General features: G+C 41.6%; 1 protein-coding gene across 1 annotated transcript in view; it reads right to left on the minus strand.

The window, feature by feature from the left end:
• The window catches only part of LOC108935983 (tetraspanin-9), a 98,417-nt gene that overhangs the window by 65,057 nt on the left and 12,739 nt on the right, over positions 1-20,621 (minus strand). The window contains exon 2 of the mRNA XM_018754997.2: positions 11,482-11,565. Within this exon, the coding sequence (XP_018610513.1) occupies positions 11,482-11,533 (52 nt within the window). The 5' untranslated portion in view covers positions 11,534-11,565. The remainder of the gene's footprint in view (positions 1-11,481; positions 11,566-20,621) is intronic.

Consider the following 20,621-nt stretch of genomic DNA (forward strand, 5'->3'; position numbering starts at 1 on the left):
CAGATGTGGCACAGCTGCTGATGAACGGCTCTCTAATGAGTCCTTAACTACTCTTTCTGCTCCAGGTCAATGAATGTTGCTCTCTGCAAGGGACTGATTATTCAGCTCACTGGCTCCTAGCGTGCCGGCTGGGAACAAACACTTTCATCTTATTGCAGGGGTGCTAATGACTGGCTTACTGGCTGACCACCCCACCCACTCCTTCCTTTGGGTGCACCAATGACACAGACCTCAATCTCAGCCCAAAGAGGGCCATCTTTGTAGATTAAACAACAAAGTAATGATCTTAATAATAGACTACAGAGGCAAGGTAGTGTAAATTTTACACCTGGAAATAATTTGAGCTCGCTGAAACGTGTTTTCTTTGTAAACACCACCTCCAACTGCCAGTAAATGAATGTCCATTTATACCGATGGATCTTTATTAATCCCTTAGGGAAGCAGAGGAGTCGACAGGAGAATACATACAACGGGAGGGTGGACTGCAGACACTGGAATAACACTGCAATAAATAAGCTGAGCATTTTGAAAAGTATATAAAGGTGCAAGTGAAGAAGCTGCAGATAAAGTAGTGGAGACGACTCAAAACTGTTGGCAATGAGACGTCACTACCCTGGCAGCAAGAGGACTCCTTGTAGAGCTTCATGGCCATTGCCAGGAATGGCCTCAGCTGTTGCGCCACAGAACAGCGAAGGTTGATCAGTCTACGGTAAAGGTGCTCCCCTGTTCAGCCAGGGTGGCATGCAAAGGGTTCAAATCATTGCTCATGATGGACAGGAGTTTTAGTCCTGCTTTGTACCATTTCTTCCAGAGAGCCTGGCCTAAATTCTAGATCCAGCCCAGCCTTCCTCATTAGTTTACTCAGTCTGCCGGTACAACACAGACCGCAGCTGCTGCACCGGTGACCTATGCACTCCAGGAGACCTCAACCTCCTCAGAAAGGAAGGGTTAAGCTGGTCTTCCTTGCCTCTTTCTTCCTCGGACCATTCGAGCCTACAGTCTTACCTCTGCTTTTCAACACAGAATGAATGGGAAATACAGATTATCATTTAGACAAAGTAACAGAACTGCTGCAAAGGAAGCTCATTTAAATAACGACAGTTAATATTTACATAGTGATCTATATAGTTTAGAATTAATGAAGACGACTGAATAGGAAAAGAATTTCACAGAGCTTGGAGGTAACAATATGTTACAGATCTCTTTGTATGCTGAATCTTGATTCGTCTACCTTCATTACTTTTGATTTGAATACATCCATCCATTTTTACAAGTATGACATGTTTTTTTTTTTTTTTCTAGGAAAAATATTTGTAATGGGAAATGGCCTTATCTTTAAAACTCTTGAGATTACTAAGGACACAAGGTAAGAATAATACAGGATTTGTTGGGACGCGATGGAAAATATCAGAAAGCAATCAGATACAACAATTTATGGATAATTCCAGTAGAGCTGTAAGTGGTGGATACTTTGTAAGTTAATAATGTAACAAATGTCTGGAAGTTTAGTATCAGTAAGGAACAGCTTGCTTCAAGTGACTGGAGGTCTATGAACAACATTTATACCATCACCTTAAATTGAATTTATAGTGTATTGATAAATATTGTGACAGACTAACAGCTGTCAATAGCTTCGGGGAGTCACTGATCAATCGGGTACATTCCTATCAAAGGGCATATATTACCATAAGCCCTAAAGTAGTTTCCTTTTTGAATTTATTGTGCAGTGAATTCTGCAAGGCAAGAATAAAGAGCATGTTGTGGAGTAATATAGAAGGCATTTTTCTCAGTTTGCATATTTTGAAATATAATTATGACTGTAGAAGTTAACCTCCTTTCTGAAACTGTCAGCACAGTATCTGTCCTCTATTAATAACATGCCAAAGATGAAAAATGCCATTTTCCTGCTAACATGGGAAAAAGGCACATTTTATTAATGAGTTACTGAATCTGAATTACAGGAAACACTACAAACTAATTATTATTGAGCATTAATCAAATTTAGGAGGAAATACAGGATCCTTTTCCTCTACAGTTTTGTAAATGAATTTTTACAGCAGTGTTGCATTAAAAAAAAAAGTGAATGTTTTTCTTCTTTTGTAGAACAAGGACTATAGAAGAAGTGTTCCTGTTTTGACCTTGAGGATGGCTTGATGCAACCTTTGTTAAGCAATTTCGTTAGGAAATGAAGGTTGTGAGCAATGGAGTGCAAAAGAAAGTCTCCATGGTTTCTCTTTCAGATGGGACAAGAGTTTAACATGGAGGGGTTATTTCTTCAAGAGAATTTATGTAATAAAAATAAAAAAAATTATCCAGATTGGAGAACCATTTCACATCTGAATATGGGAAGATGGCCAAAGGATAACTGATCTGCAGAAGTCATTCTACCTGCATTCCTCCATGCAGTTTTCATATTACCGAATCAAGTTGGACATTTACATGTATTCATTTGACTGACACTTTCACCAAACCTCCTTACAACAATCTACCCGCTAATACAGCAAGGTAATATTTACAGGAGAAATAAAGGGTAAGTGTCCTGCTATTTCTACAGGCAATACATCAGTGGCAGGGATTCGAACCCGCGTCCTTTGAATCCGAGGGTGGCAGCTGTAACAACTACACATGTTGGCCCCAAATTAGAATTACAGTTTATGACAAACTGGGTGAAATAAATAACCCAAGTGGCATTCCTTCCGAATGAAGAGCACCGCTCCAGTCAAATCTACAAAGGGTGTTACTAAAAAATTTTGTCCAAATGTTTGAACAATAGTCAGTGCTGCTAGTGGACCTTTTGAGTTTTGCAGATAAAGCATCGCATTGTCTGCATAAAAGCTGATATTGTGTTGCTCGGATTCCTTCATTAACACCAGAGACGTAATTACCCTTTTGGACAGATAAAGCTAGTGGTTTTTATAAAGGCGGCAAAAGAAATATAGACACCATACAGACATATAAAGGACATTCAGTTTAGTTAATTAGCTGCACATCATTTAAAGATAACAGGCTTACAGGTATTTGCATGGGGGGAGAGGAGTGTTCAAATTCTATCAGATCTAACTAAAGACAGCAGGTAGCACAGAAGTTAGGGCCACTGCCTTGCATTCAAAAGGACCCAGGTTTGAGCCTCCATTCTCCCTGCAATACTCTTGAGTAAAGGGCTGTTGGAATAAAATTCATTATAACACCACAAGTTACTTTTTATTCTTTGTCTACTCCGTTATATTTATTCACTATATGTTTTTTTTTTTTTTTTTTTTTTTTTATGTCTGGTGGTGTTTTTACTTCATTGTATCTCATTTGTATGCCTTCCCTTTTTTTTTCTCTTCCATGGAAATTTCTGGAATACTGAGCTCTCTGCTGGTGGTGTGTTTTATGGGCAAAAGCAGATAAGGGAAAGCGGAGGGTGCAAAAAGGATAGCGAGGAGATCTAGGAGGCACAGCTGTCTGAGAAGGGGTAATACCTGGGGAGACTCTGCAAATTATTTTTTGTACCTCATTACTCAAACTCCGAAGAACCTCGAACTGACTGAAAAAAAGATCAGTCCCAACAGTACTTACATAAAATGCTCCAGTTAAAACTCCAACTGTAGAAATGGGTATTATAACTAAGCAGCTTTGCAGGAAAGCCTAAGGCAAGGGAAAACACCAACAATCATGAATAAGACAATGACACCACTGGAAATGAATCAGATGTTTTTGTTCCAGAAAAAGGTGCCATGAGGTATAGTCCAACCAGGGCTGAAGTCTTTATGAAAGATTTAAACGACTCTCAGAACACATTAATTGCAGGTTCACAGCCGAGCACTTCCAAAATTGGTGAGCAGAGTCCTCACTTTGAGCCAGTTCCCAAAATTCAACAGTCACGGATGAGACAGTCAGTGGAAACCTCACCATTCCTGCTTGCTGAAAACCTCTTTCTCATGTAGTCACAGACTTGATGGACTTCACAAGGCCAAAGTAAATCTATTCCTGCTGGTTGTACATCCAACAAAGACATGGCAGTTTCCTCATGACACATGCAAAGCAAACCAGCACTAACATGAGTAGCTGCCATGTGGTTTGGTACCATTTTATGGAACTCATCTATGGCTGTCCCTCTCGGACCTCCGGGGGGAGGGGGGTCAAAACTCCACCCCCCAAACACCTGACAGGTGCTGAATGTCACAGAACTTCATCCAACTCCTTGCAGGGGACAGGATCTTGGCAAAAGGCACACTGACTTTGCATTATAGAGCAAGGCTCTTCGGAATGGCATTCTGGGAGTACCCTGGTAATCACTGATGCATCTGAGCAGGACAGCACATCTCGCTGAGCTAGAGGGATCCAGGACCTCCACTGGCAAGGGGTGGGGGAGGTTGAAGCCAAGGTCACCAGAGAAATAAAACCGGAGAGGTGATAAAAATGAACGGTGAAACATTACTGACAGAAATGATAGCAGAGATGATGGGTTTGGAAGTATGAAATTCCATTACTTGTCAACTCCACAATGTGCTTTCTCCCTCTTCGGGACACCAGAGAGCTAAGTGCTCCTCCTGGTCACATCAGGACATCGTGTCATCACTGAGACACTTAGGCAGGGGAGTCGAAAGCCTTCTCGTGCTCCAACTTTTGCCCTTTAAACCTTCCTACTGAACACTCTCTAAATTTACCTTCGCACACCTACTTATTTAGAAGAGCCGGTTTGCTTTGCACGTCTGATGAGAAAACTCCCACGTTTTTGTTGGATGAACAATCAGCAGGAATAGATTTGCTTTGGTGTAATGAAGTCCATCAGGTCTGAGACTACACGTGAAAGAGGTTTTCAGCAAGTGTCAAAGTTATTAAAAATCAAAGATTTATACATTGCTATGCTGTTATGATGCAAGTTTTTGCAACATAAGAAGAAAAGCCAAATGCTCATTATTACTCAGACCAATGGGTTTTATCTGTAACATACGCCTCCTTACTTAATGGGTAACATGGGCAAGTGACAGGGTTCAAGGATTATCTTGCCAGACAATCCTGTGTAGACAACTATAAAGTCGACAGTATCTAAAAGTTTATATTCATTCATCTGATGCGTTTCTCCAAGGCGACTTCCAATATTAAGCTACTTAGAATAAATTACCCTTTTATACAGCTGGGTAATTTTACTGGGGCAATTTATCATATGTTTGAATGAGGGACTTAAGCTGAAAATGGGATTCAAACCTGTGCCCTCTGGGTCCAGCAGCAGCTGCTCCGACCACTGCCCTACCAACTGTTGTGAGCAGAAACCTACAATTTTTAATGTGTTCCATAAAGATTAGAAATAACAGCTACAGCACATCAATGTCTAATTTTAATATGTAAATAATGACTCAAGTTTGATTTTACAGTATACAGTATATTTTATATAGGATTTTTCTCCTGTAAATACGTAATTAAAATTAACCTGCTCATACTCACTTACAATAGCACTGTAGTGTGAGAGGTTTTGGAACAGAACAGTGTTCACTGGCTGAAGCTGGAGACATCTAAAAGCTGGGAGGTAGATGGAGCAAAATGAAAGTATGAAGACTGACCCCAGACCTACTGTCCTTCTAATGCATTTCCAACCCCCCCCAATTATCCATCATGTATCTGGGAACAATGAAGAGACACAAAGAGGGTAAAAAAGAGCTGGCTTCTAGATGTTCGGAATCCCATGAAGAAAGACAAACGGTGGCTCCCTGTAGACTAGAACCAGCAGAAGAGCCATTAACCCCTCCAAACTGAAGCCCAATCCAGCAACACAGGGCACAGGGCTGGAGGGGGAGGGGACGCCAGTCCGCCACAAGGCATCCCATGCGGGACTCGAACCCCAGACCCACCAGAGAGCAGGACCCGGCCAAACTCGCTGCATCACCATGCCCACCAGTGTAAAACAGTGGGGTTCTAATCAAGGCACTCAAAACGAATGGCAAGAAACTGTCTGGAGGAGGAGGAGGGGGGGGGGGGGGGAATTGTTGTATGTTCATGCAACTACCTTTAGTTCAGGAATGAGCAATTAATATCCTCCCCCAGTTAAAATTTTTCTGCTTTGTTTTTAAGAACACTTCCAGCCTATTGACTCCTCCTGCCCTGCCCATGAGGTTAAACAAACGGCGCTGTGCAAATATCCTTCAATGGAAATCTGTTACTATTAATGATTCCCAGCGGGGCTAAACTAACCCAGAGAAACTAATTTTTCATGTTTTAAATGTGCTGTGGTGTAGCTTTTAATGAAAAATAAGAAGGATGCACTTAACTACATTTAAATTTATTCATTTAATTGTAAGTCGCTTTGGAGAAAAACATCAATATGAAGCGACAATTATTTACCGATTTGTACAGCTGGGTAATTTTACTGGAACAATTTAGGGTAAGTATCTTACTCAAGGGTACTACAACTGGATGGTAGGATATGAACGAGTGACCTTTGGGTCCCAATATAGCATCTCTAAACACTACGATAGCAACTGTCCTCAATTACAATATTGCTACAAATCAGTTATGAAATGGGAAGTGCCGTGGAAAACTGAAAGGTCTTTAATGTACATGTACAGAACAACTATTGAAACGCGAGTTAAATGCATCATATATGTTGTTTTTACTCAACAAAAGCCTTTAAGACTTCACACTTTCAATCTAACGTTCCTGCTCTCAAATTTAATGAGATCACACAGCGCAAAAAAAAAAAAAAAAAAAAAGCTTATGGTACTGTTATGCTAAGAACATTGTTCAAGTAAATAAATCCATGAATGAATACAAAACTGCTTATTCAGACAGTAGAAGCTTCCGGAGTAAATGCATACTACAATGTGTTTTAAGCAACATAAGGATTCTCACATCACCCATGAAGGTCCTGAAGTTTACATAAATGAGGTTTTAAACAATTCCCAATACAGATAAGTGGACATGAGGGGACATGGCTTTGGACAAACTCTGAAAGTGACCATCAGCCAGAACCTGGACAACTTGCTACTAGAGTCTCGACACTCGGAATTCTTTTACCACAAATACCTTTCAATACAAATCCCACTCAGGGATGCATCTCACATCTGTCAGTTTTTCTCTCTTTTGGTGTTCCGCTTCCTGGGGGGGGTGAGATGGGTTTCAATATTGGAGGCCAGTCACTGAATGAGGCTGAAATCACTGCAGTAACCATGTGCGGAAGCACCTCCTTATGAATGCCACTGAACACATGGTGATCTTCTCAGATCCAGCCACCCTCTCCTTTATTCATCCGTTAGTTCATTTTTACTTATGAAATACCCTGGTAATGTTTGCACCATCATATCCATTTCCTGCACTACTCCACACTGGTCTGTACTAGAGACCCATGTGATAATATCAATTTGCATCTACTGTAAATACACGTTTATACATCAGATTTACAGTGCTACTTCAAAGTAGCGGCAGTAACGGCAACTCAAAGTAAACGTATAAATGACTGATTTACACCCCTGATTCTGCTTCCTACTTGGTGTAACCAGTGTAACTTGGGCTTCACTTATTTTTACACCTGCACTACTCGTATGTTTCTACTACACACATAATTCCCTCTAAAGCAACATATGGAATTGGTCATTATACACCTATTGTGTCAAATGAGAAACACTGATGCTCATTAAGTAACCATTTTGTGGTGAAACTAAGGGACACAAGTTTACACACTTTCAAGAAGCACTGTATTTACCTAACCCTATACACCTATACAACCTTTTTACTGTTTTACACCAGCTGAACCTTGATTATTTTTACTCATTCCACTTTGTAAAAACAAAAATTTACTGCACCTCATAACTCAAATGCCCATTCAGACTTAAATCAGAAGATTATAGTAACACAACCAGACTCTTAACCACAACACAACTTTGTGCCATCTTCAAAAATCCAAATGACAGTATACAATGTCAAAAAAAAAAGCAGTCATTCCCAGCTATACTAAAGGTAATGGTGTCCATCATATACACAAATACTTATACATTCAACTTCTACTATAAATGTACAGTACATATCTGCAGATCCAAAAAAATGCAGTATGGAAACATGGTAAAACTGAATCCCCTTACTATTCAAATTCTGTACATTCTGTTCACGGCACTGAGGTTTATGATAACCAGATAAAGAGAAGAAAAAACAAAACTATACACAGCACAGCTAAGCTTAGGAAATAGACCTTTCTTTCAGCAGCTGAGGAACAAAATAAAAATTCATAAAGGAGAGAAATAAGCAAAGAGGGAGCAGATCAGGAAAGGCGTGGGGGGGGGGGGGGGGGGGGGGCGGTAATGCAGGCCCAGACAACCATGTCGAAGCTCAGCTAATCCTCTCAGCCCAGCAGAGCCGTTGCGGGCCATGCATCAATCTTACCCCGCAGAGAATAAACACAAGCGCAAAGAGCAATGGTGGTTCTTGAGCAGGATGGTGGGGTAGGGGTGGTGGGGGGGGGCACACTCAGCTGTGGTCAAAGCACCATCTATGCTATCTGTCATGTTTTCCTGCTCTTGTTAAATTTTTTGGCATCTGAAGAGAACGGTTGCCCTGATGCAGGGGTGGGGGGGGGTTTGTATTTCTGGTGTCGACAGGTCAAATATTTTTTGGTAACGGTCAGTTGGCTTGCAGGTCTCACTGCCCTGATCGTTCAGGTTATATATACACACTCGAAAGGAAAATTTCACAGGTAATGGTGTAAATATATATTTTTAAGCATGTTATGACTATATATTTTTTTTAAAGGTTTAACAATATATGTTAATGTGATTAACCCTTTAAGAATCATAAAAGATTAAGTCTAGTTTGATGGCACAAAACATCAATGAGGATGTGAGATCTGTGGATGCATGAAAGATTTAATTTGCCCCAGGTACATTGAGATGTGGGTGTTTGTATAAATCCCTTATCACAAGCAATTATGGCTCTTAAAATAACCATTTAAAGCACTGAAGTTGGTCTACAGTCCATAAATACCAAAAAGTAGTGTAGAACTTGTAATAAAAGTAATTCCAAGTCATTATTGCAAGGTGAAACAGAACGAGGCGATCATCTGTTTTACAATCACTTTATTAACGGTAACCAACATCCTTGCTCTGTAAAAACCAAGAGTCCTACCCTTTCTGATCTTCAGCGATTGTATACAGCAGCCAGTCTCCATCTTTAACCTCATCACTACAACCGAGTGTAGCTTGATGACATCACTTGTGATGCATACGTTAGAAACTCAGCATGGCTGCTGTCGACTTGAGTGAGACTTGGCTGTTTTGTCCACCACCTGCAGTGTTTTCATCCAGCCACAGAAGAGGGCAGAGCTCTGACGGACTGCTATACTCTATTGCATCCATGAGGGATGTTCCACAATCGGAGGCCAAAGCTCAACTGACAACGAACCTAGATATTAATCTTCTACTGAGCAGCATGCTAAATGAACCGACCCGCACACTTCCCAGGTGCACCAACCACTCGCTCATGTGGAACCAGCCTTGCATTTACACCCCGGGTGTCCCATCCATTCCCACACTGCTCCGCATTTACCAAGACTCAACTGGGATTTGGATCTGACATATGAACAAAACATATCAATTCTTAACTGCCATAAACCAAATTTAACCCTTTTAGGTTAAGTCCATAAGAAATCACATACTAGTTATCCAGGATGAATGAGTTTTGCAGCAGAAATATGTCTTGCCGTTTTACAGAGAACACAATAGCCAATAGGATGTGTCATACAGGTCACATGATCGCCAATAACAAAATGGCCAATAGGGTGCGTGCCATATTAGTCTCGTGACAAGGTATTAAAAATGCAGAAACACCAATAAGTGCAAAAAAGTTTAGGACAGATTCCTAGCAGTATTTGGTTCAGTTACAAAGCTTCAGAGAAATGATATTACAAGAGCTGGCAGCAGGGTACAAATCACACCCAAGGTGGCCTCAAACTTTTCATTGCGTTTTCAGTTTAACTTCCACAACTGGACAATATTAACGTGTAAAGTGCAGGATTCTCCCACAGAAGTGCTAGAGCCCATACATGAAGGTCGCCCTCTTCAAAGTAAGCTCTACGGTACAGCCGTCAAGAATTTGCAGGGTGATGAATAGCTTTTTGCACTTGATAGAAACAGCGGCGGCACCTACTGCGAAAAATACTGTCAACACTGGAAAGCAGTTCATGAATGAAGATGATATTCTTCACTGAATTGCTAGTAATGCTAATCATGCTGTGACTGACAAAGATGCACAAACAATTTTTACATCACCATATTCTACCGTAGCCATGTGTTTTATTAATGTAGCGCTACCATTTAGCTGCAATATAATGTAACCACTAATGATGAACAATGAGTGCTATTTGTCTTAGTTACTATGCTTCAGGGAGTTTGTGAGAGACTTCATAAAAATTGCAAAGAATCACACAGTTTGATTAATGGATAATAATAAAAAATAAAAAAAAAAAAAAAAACCTTGTTGCTGTAGAGTGACTGACTGGGATGCCTGACGTACGACAAAAGCTTGACTATGTCTCCGTGTGTGTCTGTGGTGTCCTTTGGGGGATGTGTGGCATTGGAGTAGCCTGCCAGCACTTCATCTCATTGTGAACAAGAAAACGGAACAGAAATACAATTTCTGACATGCCGCTTGTGCCGAGGGCCAATTAAATGCAGTTCACCATAAATTACAGGACATAAATCAACAGTGGTACCGTTACGTGTACCAGGTTGAAGTTCTCTATCTTGCCGTCTTCCTGCAGTAGTGTCAATCAATACACAATTACACACAGGCATGCAGGGCCGTAAGTGGTTGCACCTGCATGTACCACTAATGCAGCCTGGGAAATATAAATGCTAATTGTGCAGAAGAGGGATTCCATGCCTGTGTCTTCTTCCTTCCCCAATGGAAGACACTTTCTTCTGGGACAAATCTCTTCCCTCACAAAAGACCCTGAGATGACCTTCTTTGAAGACCCACTGACCTCTGGCCATTAAGGGACCCTCCCATAACCTGATGAGAAAGACCATGCAGCAAAATCACTTGAACCCTCTAGCACTCATACCTGTCGAAGCCTTCCCAAGGTGGCTCAACCAGCCTATCTAAACCACCTGACCCTTACTTCTTGTGCTTCTTCTTGGGCTTATTTTAGCTCCTCCTTTTTAAGCAAGGAATAGCCTGCATGATGCTCTGGATCCATGCATCTTTGCAGCGTGGGGGGTGACCAGCCTCACTGCTGTCGTTCAAGTGCAGAGCATGGCCAGCTGTGCTATTTATACTGTACCGACTACCAGCATGTCATGCGTTCACCTCGGAACGGACAGTTAGTCAGATAGTGAGGCCAGAACCACCGCCCCCTCATTCCATCCCAAAATCAGGAGAAACAAAACAGCAACATCAATCATGTAGCCTTTTAAGCATAATGACTGAATGTCACTGTAAACTGCTCCCTTTTTACAGTATCATTTCCCACTTATGTGACACCAAGTGAGATACGAGCTCAATGGCTTAATTTACCTTGCAGACATAGGCAGGGTCTGGCTTGTGGGTCACAGCACGTCCGGTACATCGTTCAAAACTTCTTCAGACAAGTAGAGGATCCTGTTAAACACAGAGCACAGAGAGAAACACCCTTTAATACAGCAATAAGGGAGGGAAGGAGAATTTAGTGTGACCTGTGTGCATACATTACTGTACATTCTAATCTGTAACAGATCAGCCTAGAGTTCACGTCACTACTCAAGATAAATGTATAAAGCAGACTCAGTCTTCCCCCACCTTACAAAAGGTAATGAATTCCTGGAAAACCCTTTGCTGAACAAGTCAAGTCAAGTCAAAAATCCAGCACGCAATTGTTATTTTCAATAATTCACCAGATTACTTTCAATGGTAAAGTTGTTTTTAAAAGCCTCAATACTGATACCCACTTATGTTATGATATAAAATCCCATTAAAATTGAGTTACCTCAGTAGCTGACAGTTACAACATGACAAAGCAGTTTCCCTTCATTAAATACTGCATAATGTCTATTTGCAGTTCAGCTCTTTTGTAGCTATTATGTACCATACACTTCAAGCCTGTTTCAACAACATTTTTTAGATGGACTGGAGACTAAACACCCTGTAAACCAGAAGAGCGGGTGAAAATTAAACTCCTTGTAAAGACAAATTCTCATAAGTTGAATTAGTATATCTCAAACTATGACTGTAGAACAAATAAAAGATATCAGTATGAGACTTCTATGAGAATACAAAATGCTGATGTTTTTTAAATTCTTTGTCCAGAAGCATATTTATCTACAGTCATGGAGAATAAAAAGACCAAAGGACAAACGATCCCACTCCAGCACTATGTGATTGATATTAGGACCCACAAACACACAATATCCAGTTTCTCAAAGGAATCTATGGTTGGGATCATTATCACCTGCCTATGGAGACAGATAATATCACATAGAAGAAAAAAAAAAAAAAAAAAAAAAATTAAGTGTTTAATACAAGACTACGGTGCCTTAGAGATAATGCAGGGTTTAATTTGTTGGCAATTCTGAACGATAAATGCCACAGTCATCACGACACTAAAAGTGAACCCTGATAAAATAAATAAAGGAGAAATGGGACTCTACGGGACGTTAAACTAAAGACATGCTTACACCACAATCCTTTTCCCCCTGGACACAGGAAGAGGAAAGAAGGTCGGATAAAGATTTTATGTCTGCAGACCCAAAAGCAATGGAAGGGGCTGGGGAGAAGTGACCTTGGTCTGGAATTATCCTAAATAACGTTGCCCAAATAGCTTTAATCCCTGAAGGCTGGTTGAAGGACAGCTGCTGACCTGTCACTGAGCCAGTCCAGCTGTGGGCTTGTCAATGAGCAGCAAACATCAAGTAGAGAGTGTGAGAGTCAAGAGGGTCAACTCCAGAGCGCAGAGATCCCAAAGTGATCTATCCGAACTACACATACGCCACAAGACTTCACTTCTACAACAGAGACCCCAAAATTGGGTTTCTTGTACAACTGCAAAGTCTAAATGTGCATGAAAAGTACGAATAACAGATTTTGATGGAACATGCCGTTTCCCAGTTCATGGCGGTGAAAGCACTGCAGATTGCCGCCTAACGCCAAGTGAAAAACCATTAGTGCTGGAAATTGAAATGAGACATCTGGACTTCAGTCTGACAATCAGACTAAACTAGAAGCATGCTGCACTGAGGGGTAGCAAAGGACTCAAATCTGGTGAGACCTCCTCCACTCTACTGCAACACTAAGCTGTAACCCAGCAATGGCTCATGACATCTCACCAGCCCAGCAGCTAAGGGACATGGATTCTTGGGATTGAGCAGCACACTACAGCAATCTCACCCTACATTTTTCAGTTGTTAGCTATAGAGCACATAAACTCTGATATGATCTGCCAGGTAATATTAAGAAGGCCCCTTTAGTCTCAGCCTTTAAATCCAGGCTTATCTCCTCACATTTGCATACCTGCTGTAGAGCTATGGTTGATCTTCACACTCTGCCTTCTTCCTTGTAATAAGATACAAGGTTACTACACTTATCAAGGTGACAGTAGCTACCCCCTTTTCTGTCTCATCAGTACCCCTGTGGTGGCACAGGAGCCACTACCAACACAAAATGCTTGATGTACTATGGAGTTGGGAGCCAACCGCATACCACGACCAACAGGCTCAACAACCACGGGCCTTAACAATGAATTTAGCTTTCATAGTCTACAGCACTGTCTTGAGAGTCATGTACAGGTCTTTTTTGTATTAGACACAACCACACAGGGCCCCCTGTCATCACACTGCAATACCCAGGAGGGGTGGGCAACCACTGGTACCAAGAGGTTAACTTTTTCTCATTCTTTGCAGTTTGTTTTCCTCTCCTCAGCTGCCAGCTAGTTTACTCTACAGCAAACTATAACTTGCTTATCACACCATATAATATTACATCAGTTATAGTAACTTTAGTGTGTGTCACTTGGGTGAGGAGAGGGGTCTATAAAAATATATTTAACTGAATCAGGGAAACTTCTAGAAAGCAAGTCAAAGCAGCTACACTGTCCTCATTGTGCATCCATGGTATTTGCACTGATCCTCAGCCATCATGCTCACAGGTCTGTAAAAAGTCAGGAGCACACTTCTCATGAAGTCAGTACACCTTGTGGATGCTTTCAATGAGCATGAACTGATATAGGAGATGCGATTTAGTGCTTTTTTAAAATAATCCTCCATAGTTTATATTTATGTGTTCTGGCCTCATGCCAGCCAGTTTTTTTCTCCCTTTGCATTAAAAAAAACTGCTCGGCACAACATTTAGTTGAATGAACACACGCCTTCTTTCAACAGTCACTTCAATGTTTTAGACAGGAGAGAGAAAAACTGCACCCCTGGAACTTCTTTCAGTAAAATCTATAAGGGACAAACATATTGACAAGCATTTATTCTTGTGCGTAGGTCCTCATATCTTAAACATCACATTATTTGCATTTTTATAGCCATGTTTTTCCTGAAGTATATCAGAAAAGAACATGGGTTTTTTCAAAAAACACATGTCTTCTGCCATTAGTTTAAAAACCTTGTAACAGACAGGGTTCCATGCTTTTCCCAGCTAAATGCCTCATGGTTAACACTCACATAGGATTCCTAAAAAAGTGAAATGGTAAAAAGTCAATGAAAGGAAAGTTGTGCAATACAGTTTAGACAGAAAGAGTGAATTAAGTCACTGATCCCACCACTTCTATTCCTTCCTGAAGCCAACAATTAGACATTAAGTATTTTTTAGCTTTATTTTCTTTAGCTTTTATAATTCAGCAATAAAACTGTGTTGTGGTCTATTGCAGCAGTCCCCCCTGTAAAGCAGTGTATGAATGATACATGTGATGTATTTTCTGCTACAAAAAAAATTTTAGTATTTTAAATAAAAAAAAAAAAAAAAAAAAAAACTGTATAACACATACAAACTCTGCACACCAGATCACTTTTTTTAAAATGTACCTATTTTTCTGCTTGCTTTATGTGGATATATTCATAATCTGTTGTTGCTCTTAATCAATATTAGAAAAAAATAAAATTATCCTGCAGGCTATATGATTCAAAAGTGCAGAGGAGAAAGTCAGACCATGTTGGAGAATTTTTTTTTTTTTTTGCGCAAAGGTGTGCAGAGTTCCTTCAACAGCCATCCCACACACTATATCATATGTATAGAAATATCCAGGGCACCCAGGAAACCTGGGGCATCCACATTAAAAATGTGAATTTTATACAAATCCTCATTAAGATTCACTGTTAGTTTTTGCTTCTCTTCCAGAGTAGAGGGAAGACAGCATTATGACGTGTCACATGACCAGACCATTTGTGACGGAGACATGGCCTAATAGATGAAACGGAGGGGAGGGAGGAGAGAAAAAAAAAAAAAAAAAAACACCCAGGAGTTGAGTGTAAGTTTTTACTTCTCTTCACATGGACCCAGAGAAAGCACCATCTGTCCCATATATCTTTCCAGCTCTGGTATTTATGTGTCATAATTAAGCCACAACCCAGGCAATCTGCACTGGCCACCTATAACCACAAACACTATTCACCAGAAGGGGTGAAGAAAAGCAGAAAAGGAATGCAAAACAACCGTGCTCAGAGATTTACCACATGTCCAGAGTAAACCTTTTAATCTAGTTTTCCTGCAGCTGCATCTCTCATGAGCAAAGTAGAAAGGTAAGGAAATGCACAACATGCACCTTGGGGAACCATGGTTTTTGGCATTGGGGTCAAACACCACAGATACATCTGTTCTGGGGTTTCATTTGGGCTTCTGCATTTGTTCTAGCACCTTATAGGACTCACAAGTCACTGAGGGTAATATTTATGGGGGGGGGGGGGTTCATGCTAACACACCATGCTTGAATGACATGTGAGCAAAGCTCAGTCCCCCTCCCCGGACGAATACTTGTTGCTGGTCTCTTTTTATCCAGTTGGCTGCACCTGATGCTCATTCTCAGGTAACGCACCATTCCCCAGTGTCGCTTTGCAGTCTGGCTGGGGAGTGGGTGTGGTCAGGCTCCATGCTTATGTCAGTGCTTGTAAAAGACAAGGTGGCTAGCCCTCAGAAAGATTGTCACCCCTCCCCTGACCCTAAGATACTGTAGGTGGTCTCGGCTAATAGATACTAGAAAAGCCAGCAAGACAAGCGTTTAACCCAAAAACTAGTCCTAAGTTTTCCTTCCCTGAAGGAAAGATTTCCTTCCTGATCCACCATGCAATCAACAACATCTGGGGGGTCAGTATAGCCAAGATTCCACAGATCACGCCCCCCCCCCCCCCCCCCGAACACGACAGGCAGAGGGCAGCTGCTGATATCCCATCTTATATGGAGCAGAGGAAACTACAAGGGTGGAACCAGTACGGAACAACCCTACAGGCAAATCACCAACAGGTAAGACTGATGTGAACCTTAAGGGGCGCATGGACATGTGGTCTTGATTTTGAGGGTCAGAAGATCTGTGGAAACATTCCAATTTCACCAGCAATGATACAGCAACAGAGTAAAAAAAAAAAAAAAGAGGCTTATTCCAGTTCAGTGAGTCATGCTAATTTTCCCAGTGTCCTCTGAGAAAAGATGGATCTATACTAGATGGCACAGCACCACTTTCCCACCCAAGGTTCTAAATTAAACTAATATACTAGCATGGCTGAATTATATTAGAAGGTGAGTGTGAAAGAGAAGAGGAGGGAAGCAAGGAGAAGATGGAGTATGTGCTCGGTGAGCACAATGGACAAACACCGCTGCGTGTTCGTGTCTTGCCTTATTCAGGAGAAATGTTCTCAACACTCAGCAGCACGACAGCAGGGGGCTTGGCAAACCATCGCTCTATACGTACAGGCCTGGGTCAATACACCAAACAAATAAGTAAACAGCAGCTCTAGGAAGTCATCATTTTTAATCAGATGAATGCATAGGAGGAACACAGGACAGAAGAAAACAGACTCTTGGTAACTGGTCTTTACAACTGTTATTGAAACACTTCAAACCCTTGGTCAGGGCTGCAATGGAGCCTATCTATTTTGCCCACCAGGACCACATTTGAGTGGGAGACACTCATCTACCTGCTCAATAGTGTCTCCTCCAACTTGACATGGTGGGCAACACTGAGGTTCTCACTTCATCATACAGCCTGGGCTTTTTGAGGGAGAAGCTTTGGTCAAACGATCCACTTCATCCTGGATTTTAGCCTACTTGACTGAGCTGTGTTTCAAAGATAGACATGACCTGCACGAGGGCCCCTTCATGGACAGCGTGGGGCTTCCTTCCCATTCACCCTGTGCACCTCAGACCCCAGGTACAACATATCTTTTGGAAAAAGCAAGTCAAAATTGGTGATGTTCCACCGACTTGCTGCATATCTGCAACAAAGACTGCACCTGCTGCAAGACAGTTGCATTTCTGCAGGAGATGACAGCAGAATGAAAGACCTAAGGTTGGGTTAGTCCTGGGAATTAAGCTGGACTCTGGAGAACCCTGGACAGGAAAACTTGAGACCAACTCCTGGCTGTCATAAATCTCACCTGCTGCCCACCACCCCAGCTAAACAGAGGAGCACCTTCAGAAAGATGGTCCAGTTGTGCTCTTCCAAGGAGTACAACCCGAGGTCATTCCTGCCAGGAGAATATACCTCTTAGTTCTCTCTCCAGGTGCTACTGAGCAGTTTTCCTTTATTTGCACACCTTTACACTGTTTTACAAGTACAATATTTATTCCAACACCACAGGTAGTTACTTTGTTGTATGCATGCTGCTCTACCCTTGTAATACTGAAGGAATTTAAACAAGTACCCCAAGCAATTCCCCCTGTGCAGGTGGGGGCCTCACCACACCCACTGCCTGCCCAGACCAAAAGCCACATGGGCAAACTGCTTGTTAACAGAAAATGAGCATCGGGTGAGGCCAACTAGCCCAAAATCGAGAGCAGGAAGGAAGTTGGAGAGAATGCGAACGGAGTCCGTCTTTGTGTTGTGCTGCATTTAACATTAATGGAAGAGTTGCAGGTGTCTGAAAAATTTAGTAGTCACGAGTTGCTGGCTGTATCTCACTTTCGAATTTGTCATTCGAGGGCAGGGGGTTGCTTCTCTTATTTCTGGAGCTCAGAAACCATTCTGGGGGTTTTAATTCGCTGACAGAAATGCGCTTTTGACTAAATCGTTACTCATTAGGGGAAAGGAAAAAGTCCCCCAAGTCAACCCACCACTGTTCCTCACTTGGTCACTCCCTGAACATGACCTGTCCCATCAGCTGCAGTTGACAGGATTGACCTGCAAGAGGGCTAATTTTTGGCAATATGAGCAGATCTAATTACCATACTGGTCTGTCTGCCTCTATTTTATAGCCATTGTGTTTAGAAAGAAACTGCTGTTCCAAGTGCCAGGAGTCAACCAACAATCCCCTGAAATACAGCACCCTATAATCAACGGAAGGTTAAGAGCAAGCCAATCCCCCCTTTCAATTTTATCCTCTGATTAGAAATGAACACGCTGTGCAAGTTCACCCCTTCTCCAGCTGTTAAGAGGCTGTCCTTCAGCGATCCTTTGTACTGTACTTGGTGTCACGGGCGAGTTTTAATTTGGATTTCCGCTCACAGACTGCCTTTAATAAAAGTGATAATTAACTGTGGGCGTCCTAGGAAGCAAATGAGCATCTGAGGTTGTACAGTAAAACACATGCACCAATATGAGCACCTCAACCATTCAGCTCAAAGGGGCCCTGCTCAGTGTGGTCACCCAGCGTTCATTAGCTGCTCAGAGAGGAACTACCTGGGTTTGAGCACAAAACATCTGATAGGAAAGGAAAACTACTTTCCGGTCTGCACAGCTTCTCACCTGTGAGATCTGACCGTTCAAAGGAAAGGTTGGAAAAAATTATTTTTCAGATTTGACACAAAAAAAAAAAAAAAAAAAAAAAAAAAAAAAAATCTATTTGTAGGGCTTCACAGCATTCAGAGATAGGAGTCCGCTGATTAGTATTCCTGAAGAACAATCTAGAAAGGATTGACATTCTCTCTGTTCACCTCTCCAAAACAAACACGCGGCTGCTCTTCTCCTGAGTGGCGCTCGTTCTTTTCACGGCTCGTCTGATTTTAATCACAGAGACAGATTGCAAAGTTTGGCTGCTGCTTTGTGCTTCTCGCCAGGAGAGAACGAATGTAACCGGGAACGCCGGGCCGTGTGAGCAATGGGTAAAACGAGGAGAAAGGGTGGCGGAGGAGCCCATCTTCAGGTGCTCCTCGACTTACGACGACCTCAGACTTACAGCATCCATCCCGTTAACCTAATTATGAGTCTAGACTTTTGGTTGCAACATCTAACGCCGACCGTTCCATCCGCTGTACATCAACATTCGTTGGCGGCACTGCCACACGGCGCCGTATCTCTCATTGCTTTGTGTTCAGCAATGATTGCATTTCATTAGTCATCCCAGTTTTATTTCAAATTTAACATCTCACTTTTCATTTGAATAACTAGCAAGAAAAAAAAAAAAAAAGTGTTCTGGTGGTGCTAAAGAAATTTTTAAAGTGAAATAAGGTTCAAGGTTTGTACACGGTACTTGTACTTATGACAAAGTACTATGACAGTCTTGCTTGAGTGCTTCTCCACAGACTGTAGACTCCACGATAGATAGTACTACACACACAAAAAAGCAATAAATTCCAATAACAAATATCCAGAATACTTAAGTGACGATGCAAGTAATGTGCTTGGAGGGATCAGTGCAAATTCTAATTGCAAAAGATGGCACATTAGTGAGTGCTGAACACACTTCCCACAATGGGGTAAAACTAGTACAGAATGAGAAAATATACAATATAAAGTAGTTATGTTTTACCTGAATGAGTAAACTTCGAAATTTCGGTTTTGTTATTTTTCCACTATTACACAGCTTATTGTTCATTCATGTTAATTGTTTATACATCTGTATGTTTTATATAATACAGTATATGGAGATTTTTAACTTCATAATTCAACTTATGAAGGGACTGTCCACCTGTATACCGTTACTCTTTCGTGAACACACTCCACCCTGAACCTTTGAGGCATTTTACTGAGGAACCCATTGCTGGACAACAGCAAGGTAACAGATACACCGTCGTCTTCCTCCAGCCTTGAGTCTGATGGGTCAAACATGCCTTTAAAAGGGAGATCAGGGTTACTAACAAAATAGATGGTAATTGCACGCAAATGCCCGTTACTCCTCTACCTCTGGCCCCTTGGCACACACACGCAGTCCAAAAATCAAAAGCCTAAAAGTTCTTTGTTTTGACAGAGTTTTGCACTTCTGGATTAAACCGCATCGTGTGGAACATTGGTTCCAATGTTTCGCTTCTCCTGTTGGAAGCATCCTCAGGGAGCTGCGACATCTTGTAAAGGTTAACCTACAAAACTCCCAGTCAGTTGACACCAGCCGCGGAAGCCTACGGGTTCTTTGTTTTGGCTTCATTGTGGGGGAATGAGTTTCCACTGTCCCTCAGAGCTGCTGAATCCCTCCCAATATTCAAGAATTTCAAACATCTTTCAGAGATACTTCTCTCCTTATCTCCTGTCTGCTCCATAAACTCTTCCACCATTATATTTTTTTTAAAAAAATTCTTGATGTGTGCTGCTGAAAACATTG

The sequence above is a fragment of the Scleropages formosus genome, chromosome 5 (assembly GCF_900964775.1).
Source record: "Scleropages formosus chromosome 5, fSclFor1.1, whole genome shotgun sequence".
Classification (NCBI taxonomy): Eukaryota; Metazoa; Chordata; class Actinopteri; order Osteoglossiformes; family Osteoglossidae; genus Scleropages; species Scleropages formosus.